The sequence below is a fragment of the Heloderma suspectum genome, chromosome 8 (assembly GCF_057233095.1).
Source record: "Heloderma suspectum isolate Gila_16-S chromosome 8, 16-S_ref, whole genome shotgun sequence".
In the NCBI taxonomy this organism is placed as follows: domain Eukaryota; kingdom Metazoa; phylum Chordata; class Lepidosauria; order Squamata; family Helodermatidae; genus Heloderma; species Heloderma suspectum.
In genome coordinates this window covers 25133112-25147516 of record NC_139465.1, presented here as the reverse complement: position 1 = coordinate 25147516, position 14405 = coordinate 25133112, and the positions used below count along the sequence as shown (strand labels likewise).

General features: G+C 46.8%; 1 protein-coding gene across 6 annotated transcripts in view; it reads left to right on the top strand.

The window, feature by feature from the left end:
• LOC146338959 (uncharacterized) overlaps positions 1-14405 on the top strand; it is a 24537-nt gene extending 10132 nt beyond the window's left edge. For 2 of the 6 annotated variants that reach the window (XM_084813200.1, XM_084813201.1), the window contains 5 exons: positions 8115-8166; positions 8780-8946; positions 10195-10585; positions 12480-12584; positions 13577-14405. In XM_084813200.1, the coding sequence (XP_084669326.1) occupies positions 10250-10585; positions 12480-12584; positions 13577-13696 (561 nt within the window). In that variant the 5' untranslated portion in view covers positions 8115-8166; positions 8780-8946; positions 10195-10249 and the 3' untranslated portion in view covers positions 13697-14405. The remainder of the gene's footprint in view (positions 1-8114; positions 8167-8779; positions 8947-10194; positions 10586-12479; positions 12585-13576) is intronic. The other 4 variants (XM_084813204.1, XM_084813202.1, XM_084813199.1 and 1 more) reach the window with 4 other exon arrangements.

Sequence of the window (14405 nt, the reverse complement as noted above, 5' to 3'; positions counted from 1 at the left end):
ACTGAGGGAGTGCCTTCCTCCCTCCCTGGCATGTGTGCAAAGGGGGGTCTTGTTTTTGTAGCTTAACTTCTGCTGTACTCTTTTCTTGCAGCCCCCAGGAAACCTCTGCCTTACTTCTGAGTAGACATAAGTAGACCCATTGAACTTAATGGGGTGCTCTGAATCAACAGAGGATGTTGCTTCTGAGCTTGGTGGGGTGGGGGATCTGATGTGTCTCCCTTGGTTTCAGGGAGGCATTTTACCCTCTTCTCCCTCCAGCTGAGAAATGTGCTCAAGCATCTACATGGCAGACACCTGGGGATCGAGGAACGTCCTTCCTCAGCAAGACTTGAGCAGAGGCAGGGGTTGCAACTGGCAGGCGATTCTTGCCCTCGCGCCTGTCAAATCTACTCCTGCACACCCTGCTCCCATCCTCAATGCCTTCGTCATCCTGACCACGCGCACCCCCACAACTGAAAACAAACACCCACAGCAGGCAGACACAGCGGTTTCTTCTGCTATTGGAGAATTTCACGGGGGAAATCCGTGGTGCTCCTGTTCCGTGGGCTGGAAAAAATACCACATTTTTTTCACGTTTGGGGAAAACACGAGATAGGATGGAGGAAATGGCGGGAGACTCCCTGGAGGGTAACGGCGTCATTTAAAGAGCCGCAAACGTCCGTGACAGAGCCATCTCAGTAGCAGGATAAAAGCTATGTGTGATGAACCCCTTAGAGTTATATAGGCTGAATACTGCGTTCAGGGCAATAAGATTAGATTGCGCAGCTGCAGTTTACAGAAAGCAGAAACATAAGAAGCTCAGTCTGAATCAAACCTTTCACAGGCGCTAGAACTGACGGGTTTCAACAGAGACAGTAGCAGGCTCGTCTAAGGGGTAAATTGTGTTTTGGGATTTAGGGATGATACAGCAAAATAGGGGTTAAGATTGTTTTGCCTGCTAAGCATTTTAGAAGCTAAAGGTTTACTCTATAGGTGGTTTAATATACAACAATGGAGTTATCGGCTACAGTTTGTTGGCAGTAGCGGCATTGCTACAGCTATCTGAGATTGTGAGATTGGTGAAATTGTGGTTGGGTGGAGAAACTCTCTCTCATTGCTGATGCTCAAGGTATTAGCAGAGGGAGTGGGGCAAATCTACAGGGCCATGTAAGACACAATGTTCAAGTTGTCCCCTAAAAAAGAAAAGAAGACATTTACAATTTCAAACTTAATCAAAGATGTTAAACTATTTGTATTCAGCTGTTTGTCATTTTGCATTGACAGTAATATTAGGTCTTTCCCAACTGCACACAATTTCTGGCTAGCAGACCTGTAGGGAAATTGCCAGGGTACCATACCTGCTAATTCCTGCTTCACTCTACCCTTGGTGAGCATAAAGCACAATGAGACCATCAGGACTTATCCTGTGTCCCAGAGCGCAAATGGGCCACCATAGCTGAAAAACCCACGTGGTCAGTGGCGTCATTTAAAAGAGGACCATCTGGGCATGGGCCCTGGATCTTTCTGAGCTGTGCCCTGGAACTTTTGAGCTGCCCTAATTGCCATTTTATTACGTTTTCCCATTGACTTGCATTGGAAAATTGAAACGACCATAACTTTTTTTAGTTTATATGATAAATACATGAAACTTGGAGACCTGGTAGCCCCCATGGAGCTGATTCCCAATTTCAGGCAGTTAGGACCAGTGGCTTTTGTGCTAGCCTTGCATAAAGTTTCCTTTTCTCAAAGACTAACACAAAAAGTCAACGCTCAAGCCCCACAGGTGATTAGAGATCCTAATCAGAAGGCATTTAAGGTGACAATTAAGAGGTCACGATCCCTAATCTCAGGGGGGGGGTAGGGCTTTTTGGGGCAAAAAACCTCTCTCCCCCTAATTTGCTGCTCTTACATGTCCACTGTTGGGAGCTTCCTTGCAATGATATTTTGAAGCAGGAGAAGAAGGGAGGAAAGAGCTCCATGTGAAATACTCGTATTTCATGCAGCATCTGATTTTACTGCCCCAAACTGGAACCTTTAGCTTCTGCAGAAGTTTAGTAGCTTCACTACAGCAAAGGATCCAATCAGCCTCCACAAACTTCTTTCTCCCCCTCCACTTTAATTTCTCCTAAACAGCTGTAGGACTCCAATTATTCCAAAAGGAGGGTTAGGACTATGTGGCATCATGATCAAGGAGGCTTTTAAATAGCTGAAGCTATTTAACAGGCACTGTATTAAACTGTAGAAATAGATTCTACAGTTTTAAAAAAGCTAGAAAAAGCCCTCAGCCACCTCACCTTATAAAGTTAAGTATGTGCAGTCCTTACAAACCGCGCACAGTCTCCTAAATTCCTGCGAAGTACTACCTCTCTGAAAGGAGCCACTTGGCTTAGGGAATGCTCTCTATCTGCCCCCACCCCCACCTTTCCAATCACCATTCTTCTTTTCTCCTTCCTTCCCCTATCCTGTTCTTTCTTTCTCTTCTTTATTCTACTCAGAGCATATCTTGGGGAATTCTTAAAGAGAATTCTCTCTGGTGGGCAAGAGAAGTACTGAACTGTATTTCACTTTACAAACAGGCAAGTAGGGATGTCAGAGAATTCTGCCACGGATTCCAGGGAGGCCAGATTCTTTAGAATCCGGCCCCCCGGAATCCGTGGCGGAACGGCCTCCTGCCTCCCGCTCCCCTGCGAAATCCCCAGTGACAGAACTTACCTGGGGCAGATGCGGCAGCGGCGGCGGTGGCGGCGGCTGGTCTCCTGGCTGGCCCCGGTCAGGCTGCTGCGGCCGCCATTTGCATCCCTGCTCTTTGCCGTGATAGGCTACGTAAATACTTACGTAGCCGATCATGGCTGCTTGCAAGGACACAAATCGTGGCCGCAGCAGCCCGGCCACGGCCAGAACTCCGGCTGCGGATGGCCCCGGCCGGCGGCTCCGCAGAGCTGCCACGGAGCACAGCCAGCCAGGGAGGATTCCGGGGGGAGGGACGGAGCGCCTCCCCCCCACCTCGGATGCCCTTGCGCTGACCCAGGTCAGGGATTCGTCCATCCCTACAGGCAGGAGGGTTGTTTTTTCTCCTCCTCACTCAAGTCTTTGAGAAAATTGGGTTAACATGGTTCCAGAGAAACAAATCTGGGGCTGTTTTGTTTGTCAGTTGCCATTATCCAGCAATAGGAAAGGCTGTAGCTCAGTGGTAGAGCACATGCTTGGCTTGCAGAAGGTCCCACATTCAATCCCCAGCATCTCCAGGTAGGGCTAGGAAAGAATCTGGCCTGCAACCCTGGAAAGCCACTGCTGCCAGTCAGTGTCAACAATACCGGGCTAGATGGACCCAGGGTCTGACTCAGTATAAGGCAGCTTCCTCTGTTCCTATGAACAGAAAGCTTCAATAAAAATAGGAGTTTGGGCTTTGTTTTTAAGTGGAGGGGAGATAAATACTGCTTATTTATACAAGCCTATGTATGCCTACTCAGAAGCCCCATCATGTTTAATGAGGCTTACCCTCAGGAAAGTGTGCATAGGTTTCCAGCCAAAGTTACTTTGGCAGGGAGGTTTGCACCCTAATGTGCTGCATGTTTACTCAGAAACAAGTCCTGAGTTGTCAACATGGTACTGCAGGCTTTTAATACAGTATCTACTCAATTCCATCTAATGAATTGACCTTAAAAGCCTTTCAGCTCAGTCCTAAGCATGTTTTGCCATTTGTGCTTTTAGATGTTTGTGCATAAACTCCAGGTTCAGTGGTGAGGGAAAGGCACTTAGTACATGCTGAAAGTTTCTCCGTAACTTAGCCCTAGTTTTGAAACTCAGACTTATTGGCTGAATCCTGGTGAAGTCTTGATACAAATGAAGTTATGGGGAGGAAGATATAATGCGAGCTTGTGCATAACAAGGAGGAGGTAGAGGAGAGTTGCACAAAACATGACATCTGTTTTTATGAAGAGTTGTTGGAGGATGGTAGGATGAGGAGAGATGGTTGCATGGAGGGGAATAGAATTGGTAGGGGGAGAATGTAAATGCTCAGTGGTGAAAGAAAAGCATTTTGCATATGCTCAGAGGCACTCTGTATTTAAGAACATAAGAAGAGTCATGCTGCATCAGACCAAGGTCCACCTAGTCCAGCATTCTGTTCACCAGATGCCGACAGGAAACCCACAAGCAGGACATGAGTGCAACAGCACCTTCCCACCCATGTTCCCCTGTTGCTAACATTGGTGAAGTGTAAATGTTGTTGTTGTTGTTGTTCAGTCGTTCAGTCGTGTCTGACTCTTCGTGACCCCATGGACCATAGCACGCCAGGCCTTCCTGTCCTGCGCTCTCTCCCGGAGCGTGCTCAAGTTCATATTCATTGCATCGGTGATGCTATCTAGACAACCCATCCTCTGCCGTCCCCTTCTCCTTTTGCCTTCAGTCTTTCCCAGCATCAGGGTCTTTTCCAGAGAGTTTTCTCTTCGCATTAGGTGGCCAAAATATTTGAGCTTCAGCTTCAGTATCTGTCCTTCCAATGAGCACTCAGGGTTGATTTCCTTTAGGATGGACTGATTTGACCTCCTTGCAGTCCAGGGGACTCGTAAGAGTCTTCTCCAGCACCACAGTTCGAAAGCATCAATTCTTCGGCGCTCAGCCTTCCTTATAGTCCAGCTCTCACAGCCATACATTACTACTGGGAAAACCATAGCTTTGATTAGACGGACCTTTGTCGGCAAGGTGATGTCTCTGCTTCTTCTTACTACGCTGTCTAGGTTTGCCATAGCTTTCCTCCCAAGGAGCAAGCGTCCTTTAATTTCATGGCTACAGTCACCGTCTGCGGTGATCTTGGAGCCCAAGAAAGTAAAATCTGTCACTGCTTCCATTTCTTCCCCTTCTATATGCCAGGAAGTGATAGGGCCAGATGCCATGATCTTCGTTTTTTTAATGTTGAGTTTCAAACCAGCTTTTGCACTCTCCTCTTTCACCCTCAACAAGAGGCTCTTGAGATCCCCTTCGCTTTCTGCTATTAGGATGGTATCGTCTGCATATCGGAGGTTGTTGATAATTCTCCCAGCAATCTTAATTCCGACCTCTGATTCATCCAACCCGGCATTTCTCATGATGTACTCTGCGTATAAGTTAAATAAGCAGGGTGATAATATGCAGCCTTGTCGTACTGCTTTCCCAATTTTGAACCACTCGGTTGTTCCATGTCCGGTTCTTACTATTGCTTCTTGACCCTCGTACAGGTTTCTCAGGAGACAGGTAAGGTGGTCTGGTACTCCCATCACTTTAAGAATTTGCCACAGTTTGTTGTGATCCACACAATCAAAGGCTTTAGCGTAGTCAATGAAGCAGAAATAGACGTTTTTCTGGAATTCTCTTGCTTTCTCCATGATCCAGCGAATGTTGGCGATTTGATCTCTAGTTCCTCTGCCTCTTCGAAACCCAGCTTGTACTTCCGGTAGTTCTCGGTTCGCATACTGCTGAAGCCTAGCTTGTAGGATTTTGAGCATCACCTTGTAAATACATTCTAGTAATTCTAAATTTGCATGCATGTATATCCTTCAGAAACTTTGCAGGTTTCTTGCCTGGGGGACTGTCTGTAATTTTCAGAACAATGGTCCACAAGGAAAATAAGGAGATAAGTATGTCCTCTTTTGGAGACCTCAAAATGTCAAGGCCACCCTTGCACAAAACCCCTTGTGTCTATCATTCTGAAATTTGGCAGACATTATCTCCTCCAATGGGACAATGAATCCTGATTTTTTTATCCAATTCTTCCAAGTAATAAAAATGTTATTGGCAGTTCCCTTTAAAAGAAAATCAAAATATAAACCCTGCACCTATTTTTCTGACATTGGGCAGGTGTAATCCCCTTCTAGGAGGCTGCTATGCCTGAAATTATCCAGTTCTGACCAAGAGAAAAAAGTTACAGTTTTTTCCTAATTTCCCATGGTAGTCAACAGGAAGCATAAAGTCTCATTTTTCCAAACTTCGACTCAGGTTTGGTGGTGAGCTGAAGTGGTCCGATTACAAATTGGCCTGAGCAGAAGCAGGACGTTTTCCAAAACGCAGAATCAGGGTCTGGGTTGAAGTGGAGTGGGGGGGGGTCAGTGCACACTTTGTATGTATGTATGTAATCTATACACACATGCAAGAATGCGCGCGCGTGCGCACACACACAAATACATATTAGAGGTGTGCTTAGACCCGGATATATTATACATATATATGTGTGTGTGTGTACACGGAAATTTGTGTTATGGGCCTGTGCCCTGCATCTTTTAAGAACCTAGCAACGTCCCTGCATGTGGTAGTTGCTGAGAAGGAGACTATAGTAAGGAGTGAGTGACATGAGTGGAGCAAAGGGACATAAAGCTGCAAGGCAGCCGGGAGGCTACATGGCACAGCACAAGGGGGGGGGGATTCCAGTGGGCTTTCAGATCCTTTACTGCTCGCTCCATTGATATTTGTAGAAGAGGGGGCTATTCTAGAGCTGGAGTCTATCCCCCATGTACTGCCTGGGTGCAAGCCCTTCTTGGAGCACCTTAGGGTACAGCGTGACTTTCCATCGTCTTCAGGTGTGTAATTTCAGTTCAATATTCTTTTTTTATAGGAGGTAATGGTGGTCCTGCAGTTAGGTAGGTGTTCCATTGCCCACCACAGAAATGCAGCAGGGTGCTGCAGGTGGGGCAGAACTCCCCATTCCTCCTCTGCCAATATCCAACAGGCTACAAAACTCTTTTTGCAGGCTGGTAACTTTTGGATACTTCATCCAAAAGGCTGAATTAATACATTCCCTAATGCCACTGTATGTTTAGCTTATTATGTTTTCACCCCAACTTTTTTCCAATTAACTCATTAACTTTCCAATTAACTACATGTGTTTTTTTTCCTCCGCCACCCCTGCTTTTTAAATCCTCGCAACAACCCTGTAAAGTAGATTAAGGTGAGACTGGCTCAAGGTCACCCTATAAGAATTTGAATGGGAAAATCTCCCTCCACTCTGTCCACTACACCACACTGCCACCTCTACAGGTGTCTTGCTTCCTCATTGGCCCGGAGGGTTCGTTAGTTAAGAACCCTAGGGAAGCTAACGATCAACTTGGCAACGTTCTGTTCTAGCAGAAGCTTATCTGAAGATCTAGTGTCAGGTGCCTAATTGTTATAATAGCGTCTAACGTGATGAGAAGATGCCTTTTGAAGCAAACGTCTAAGCAAGCAGGGAGCAGGAGCCAGGAGCTGCCGCGCCAGGACGATGGCGATGACAGATTTCTCTGTCTGCAGCGTCCTGGTGACAGGATCCAGTTCGGGAATTGGTCTAGGTCTGGTGAAGCAGTTTCTGACGCTGCCAACTCCACCCCAGTGGGTCTTCGCTACAGCCCTTTGGATGGATGACCCAAGAAACAAGGTGAGAATCGGTAATTTGGCGTGAAAGAATCACCACGTTAGTCTGTCGTAACAGCAGCAACAACAGCAGCGTGTCTGCAAGTGCAGGTTCTTGCCTGGGGAGTGGCTGTAGCACGTTGTCTGCCAAAGGTCCCAGGTCCAATAGGTACCATCTCCAGCTGAAGGGATCTTAGGTAGCTGGACTGGGAAAGACATCTGCCCAAGGATTTGGAGAGCCACTGCTAGCCAGAGCAGAGGGAATACTGTGCGAGAGAGACCAACAGTCCCATTCGCACAAGATTTCTGGCTAGAGGACCTGTAGAGAAATTGCCAGGGTACCATACCTGCTAGTTCCTGCTTCACCCTACCCCTGGTGAGCATAAAACACAATGAGACTGTCAGGGCTTATCCTGTGTCCCGGAGAGCGAATGGGCCACCATAGCTGTGAAACCCATGTGGTGGTTGCAGGGAAGGATATTGTAGTGAGAGGGGAGTGACATGAGTGGAGCAAATGAACATACAGCTGCAAGGCAGGCGGGAGGCTACATGGCATAGCACAGCAGGGGAGAAATCCCAGACGGCTTTCAGATTGTTCACTGCTCACTCCATTGATATTTGTAGAAGAGGGGGTTATTCTAGCAGCTGAAATCTGTCCCCCGTGTTATTCCTGGGTGCAAGTCCTTCTCTGACCATCTTGGGGTACAGCTTCATGTTATATCCTCTCCTGGAACATAATTTCAGTTTAATCCAAAGAGAAAAATATCATTTTTTTATAGGAGGTAATGGACCTGGCATCCCAATACCAGAATCTGGTGGTACTGCAGTTAGGTAGGTATTCCATCGCCCTGTGCTACCGTCAGCTGTCTTCTATGACTGTCGGTAACTTGGCTCAAGGTTTGTACTGCAAAAATAGCCCCAGGGTTTTGGTTAGGTGCCATCCAAAGAACCAGTGCAACCCGGTCTGTAAAGTGCTTGTGCAAAGGAGCTCTATGGAAAGGCCTACCAAAGCCATGGGCTGCTAGGCTATCTGTCATGGTAGCCTAAGCTTTGTGTGTTGTGCTCAGTTGTGTTGTCTTAGATTTCACAAAGAACAAACTACTTTGGACTTCAAATGCCCTCCTTTGAGCCCAGTCTCTGCCAAACTGATTTGTTGCTACTTTTAAAATAATTGCCATCTCTCTGTACTCCCTGCTGACACACAGGCCCTTGTTCTGCTTCTCCGGCTGGGAAGGTGGATGCCACACTCTCTAATGCAGCTGACAAGCTGAGGTGACAGACAGGTTCACGGAGAAGAACTTCTCTTACCTGGATAGATTTGCCGGCCTTCTGAAATTCTGGAAATCACAGCCTTCCCAGTTTAAATGAACCTTTTCTTAATTACACTCTTGGGCCTTTCCCCTCAAGTTCCTAAGTATTTGAAATGAATGTTGTCATTCTACAGACGTCACTGATCTCAAGAGCATCAACGCAGCTGTGGAGGAAGTGACAAAGTATGTTGGAGAATATGGGCTGACGCTCCTGATGAACAACGACCTGGAGACATAAAACGCAAAGGACATGGCAGCTGTATATGCCACCAATACTATCGGGCCGCTACAGGTGACCCAGGTAAGCTCTTGCTTCTCATGGAGAAGGTTTCTCCATTTCTGGTGCTTCCTAAGGTGAAGTGGACTTCCCCTAAAGTGAGCAGAACCAAAGCTAGACCCTGAACAAGGCTTTATCCACCACTGTGGTTTGGAAAGGCAGACAGTGTATCTCCAAAAATTGTATCTTTTGTATTCTTTTTGTACCAGCTGGTGAGCTGGTGGGAAGGAGGTTGAGTGACTGAACGTCCATTTTCTAATCATAGGCCACGTTTCACCAGGGGCTCTCCAATCGTTGTCCTTTGAGAAGGGCAAGGATGAGACCTTGAAATGGCCCTTCTTTCAACGCTACCAGACTTCACTATGAAAAAGGCCTTAAACAGATTTCCTAGCACGACAACTGCCTAGCCCCTGCACCTATCCTTCTGAAGCTTTGGAGGTATCTTGCTTGGGGACACCCCTATGACATCTACCATTTTCGTACAAATTGCCCCCCAGAAAAAAACACAGGGGAGAGAAGAAGAAAACCCCCCACTGCCTCTCCCCACGCCCCAGTCTTTTTCGGACTGCCCTGCCACACAAATCAGTGCACCGATCCTTCTGAAACTTTGCACTTTATTTACTTTGGACCACATCTCTGCTGTCTGCATTTTCAGAAGAATGGTCTGCAAGGCACCTAGGATGAAAAGCATGTCCTATTTTGAATACCCCCCAAATGTAAAAGCTACTGTTGCACAAAGATCCGTGCACCCATTCATCTGAAACATGGCAGGCCCGTTCCCTCCAAAGGTGCAACTATCCCTGCAAATTTCGTCCAATTCTGCCAAGAAAAAGAAAAGTCCAATTACTTTTCTAAAACTATGAAGGTGCATAACAGAAAAACCAGTGCATGTATTCTTCTGAACATTGGCAGGTTTAATCCTCTCCTAAAGGGCTATTACGCCTGCAATTTTCATCCAGTCCGGACAAACAAGAAGAAGTCATAGACATTGTTTAAATTTCCATGATAGTCAATGGGAGGAACAGAGCCTTGGATTTCTTAATTATGAGTCAAGTTTGGCATCCGTGTTGAAGCGGACAACCTCCAAATCAGTCTGAGCCAAGTCAGGCCACTTTCTGAAGCACCAAATCAGAGTCCAAGTTGAATCTTCCAGTCGGTGTACACCTCTATCAAAAAGTGTTGTTTTATAATATTGCTTTGTAGTGATACTTTAGTTTTGGTATGGCTTATGGCCAAGCAAGCAAAATGCACGTATTCCTTTACCTGTCACAGCAACACCGCTCCGCTACACGTCTGAGAGGTAGTGACTGTTGTGCCGCTAAACCTCATGGAAAGCCTTTCAAAGCAGCAGTCCCACAGTAATGGCTTCACGGCTGCTGAAAGTACAAGCCTTGCTTCTATCCTCATCTTACTGCACCCAGCGCTGGCTCTGTCTTCTTTGATGTCGTTGTCGTTGCAAAGCAGCATTTCGTGGACCTCACCACACTGCCTGTATCTCCCCAAGGCGTTTCTGCCCCTGCTGAAGTTGGCAGCTCGGAGGAGTCCCCAGAAGGGCCTGAGCTGCAGCAAGGCAGCCGTTATCAATACATCCAGTTCTGGGGGCTCCGTGGAAGTCGTGCTCCTTTGGGATAAGATGAAGGTTATTGGGTATCGCTGCAGTAAGGTACGTATTGTGAAATTCAGGTATGAGGAAATTGCTCTTTCACTGGGGAATCCCATGTATGGGTTTTCTTACATTTTCTGGCCAATGCTTATATTTCAGGGCCACAGGAACTCTCTGCCTCTATAAGTCAGAGTTCCACAAGCTGACCCTTTTCGGCCGCCACCAGTCATTTAAAAGCCTCTGAGTAGCTTGCTGTGAGAGGCTTACGTGTGAGATGGGTGCCAACGTTAGAGACAGGATTAACCAATAAAGGGATATTTTATACATACGGGAATACTACCGTATAGTACAGGCGTTTCAAAGGAAGACTGGCTGACACTTCCTAAGGACTCAAGAGACACTGTTGCTAAAACAAGCCTCTTAATGGCTTCTTTTACCTCAGGCCAAGTTCCTTAAACTCCTCCCCACAACCAGGTCCCGCTCTTGGTGCTGTCTTCCTCTGACACCCGAGCTCCTCCGGTTGTACCACTGGCTGCTTGGACAGTTTATCTGATTTTTAATGTCTGCTTGTGTAAACGTCTTCCGGCAAGATCTTAAGGCAGTCTCCCGGCATAGCCACCTGCTCCTAATCGACACCAACTATGCATGGTTATCACACAGAGAAGGAATTGCTTGGCATTCAGGCCTCCACTTCTGCCTTCTTCTCAGCCTTTCCTAGTCCTGCTTCACACATCACACCAAACAGATTCTCCCTCTCCACTCCCAGTTGACTAACTGAATCCCTGTCTACTCTTTCCCTGCCATTTCCCAACTACCTTACTCGGCCTAGCTAGAACCCTCTGCCAATTAGAGCCTGGCGTTTCCTAGACCAATCAAAATTGAATTTACCTGAACCAGGCCCCATCCAAAACTATTAGAAACAATAGTCTCTCTCTTCCCTTTCAGAACTGTCCTTACGCAAGTACGGCTAAAGCAGGCCTTCAACACAGTAGCAACGCTAGGCCTCAGCCCTCTATAGCCTCCACCTATGTGGGTTCTGTGGGGCTGAATTAGAATAAACTTGCAAAGCTATAACTGAACAGACCTGTCTTTTGGAAGAAATAATGTGATACAAACATAGAACAATGGGCCAGTACAAACAAATGCAACAATTAGTCCTTCTGAGTCCAAACAAAATTATGGAATTCCTGCTTGCAACTTTGCAGCGCGCCAGGCCCAATGTGTCTCTGGTTCCACAAGATGACACTTGGTACTCCCTTTGGACATAACAAATCCCAGAGAACAAAAATGATTCCCATCCACTTACAGTCCTGCTACACCCAAATATCAGTTCAGTTTACCTTATACAAGGGGATAAGAGCCTATAAACATGGATCAGTTCTCCAGCTTTAAGCTTCCCAACAAAAAGCTGACTATATTTGTTTTTTCTCTTCACTCTTCATCTGAGTGAGGACTCCAACCCTAAGGGACTAAAACATCCAGTTCACAGACACAGATACATTATAGCCTCTCAGAGGCCACACACAGTATTTAAACATTAAAGAATTGCAGTTATTCATACGATTACCTAGCTGCGCCACTATTTAGCAGGAACACTTGTATCTCACTTCCCCATGCCCCATGTCCCCCAGTTTCTTTACTAGACAGATAGCTGGGCACTTCCCTGATCTCCCCACTCCAGGCACTCCGAAGAAGATTAGAAGTCAAGAGTTGATGGTGCTAATGTAGTTATAGCACCCCTCATGTTTATTTCCAGGTTCTTGCATTTCCCAACTTCCTTCCAGGCTGTTAGATCTTGTGTCAGGAACCATGTAGTGATGTTTCCTGCTTCTTCAAGACTTCTGTGCCTCCCTTTCCTTTCTTAGCTCAGTCATACAACTGAATCCAGTATCTTTTCCTTTGGTGATTTATCTGAGCCCAAATGCACTCCTTTTGTTTTGTTTTCTCCCTGTAGGCTGCTTTAAACTTGCTCACCAAGTGCCAATCACTGCAGTACAAAAACTATGGGATTATGTGTGCTTGCATCCATCCTGGCTATGTGAGAACTGAAATGGCACAGGTAACAGCTTTAACCTTTACTGGGGGTGGGCGACTTCCAGACTTCCCCCTCAAATCTCAGCAGGGGTGGAGTGGGGGCTGCAAACAAGATGGGGGGATGCGTGCGGCCCATGGGCCTTGGGTTGCCCACCCTTGCTTAAGCAATCAGGGTGGGGTGAATGCCAAGGGAACGAACATTGAGTCCCCGAAAATGACCTGGCCTTTTTTTGTCTTCTGACAATCCGTAAATATGGAGACGGAGGAATGGCAATCTTGAAAAAGGAATTGGAACAGGGTTGGTCCAAAGCTAAATCTCCATATGTCAGTGAAGGGAATATGTGATTCCCTGAGCACTTGATTGCAGAAAGGTAGCATAAACGCAGGGTTGGCTCAGTGTTAAGACCCCCAGAGTGGTGCTTGGAGATATTAGACACCCAAACAAGCAGAATTTCAAGACAGTCAGGTGCCTTCTTCCTGGGGTTGCGAATAATCTCAATGAACCGGGATAGGCCTCAGGCCAGGGCCAGCCCAGGATATTGTGCTGCCCTAGGAAAAGGACAAGATGGCACCCCCTCTCCATTCCATATACTGAAGCTGCCTGGACTGGCAGTTGATGCAATGGCATTCTCCACCACACCTCAGGCAGTAGGCTAGTTCGGCCCGGGCCTCGGAACAGGCCATGTGGCACACACTGCTCTGCCTTCCAAAGGACAAAACACCTGGGGGGCTCAAGAGGAACAGCCTGGGGCTGCAGCCTTTGTCTCTCAGCATCTTCTGCTTGAGGCGGTTGCCTCCCTCTGCCTAATTATTAGACCCCGATGGTAGGGCCGGCCCTGCCTGAGTCCTCAGAGATAGTTGTTGCCCTTCAATATTATCATCCTGTTGACTCAGTATACTGCCGCCTCTAATGTGGGAACTGACATGTTATGACCAGGACATCCAACTGCACATAGCCCTTGTTGTTCTACTTGTGGGTCTTTGACTAGGCAGCTGTGGTTCTTTCCTCTTTTTCAGTGGACGGGGGACCTGAGTGTGGAAGAGAGCACACGAGGAATCATGAATGTGCTCTCCATGCTTTCTGAAAAAGATAATGGTACCTTTCTAGACTGGGAAGGACGCAGAGTTCCCTGGTGAGAGGTTGGCCTCCTGATGCCACAGGGCTTCCTACACTCCCTACAGAGCCACCAATAAACTAATAAAGTGCCTGAGTTACAAGAAAAATGTTCTGGTTTGTTCTTTTTACTGTTTCTTTTCTTCACAAAGTTCTGAAACTGCCTAATGATATCCCTATGTCCGTGGGAGAGGAGAGAAATGTGACAGGGCATTGAAGACCAAGAAGTGCAGCCTTGCATGTAAGCACTAGCCTGGTCACCAGAGGAAATAAGTAATTGCAAGCAGGTGACTACGTCCAGGCTAGAAACTAAGCAGCTTTCCTGAGAAGAGATGCCCCCTCCTCCTTCCCTGCCATAGAAATGCAGCAGACTTCATTCAAAGGCTGGATTACTACATTTCCTAATGGCATTGTATGTTTAACTTACTACATTTATTTTTCACCCCACCCTTTTTTCAATTAACTCTAAAAGGGCAATATACAGGGTTTTTTTTCCTCCACCACCCCTTGAATTTGAATACGGTGAACTAATGAAATAAAAGTATACTCTCTGTCAGCAGGATGTACAATTCTCCAAGCATCAACCATATTCCATCATGTAAGCCTGGAGTGCCAGTATCACGGCAGACTGGGTCTTCGGAGAAAGTGTTCTCCTATCTAACAAAGGATCTGAAACCTTGTTGAAGTCCCCACCCACAATCAAATAAGCATAAGCGATATCAATCAGTTTTT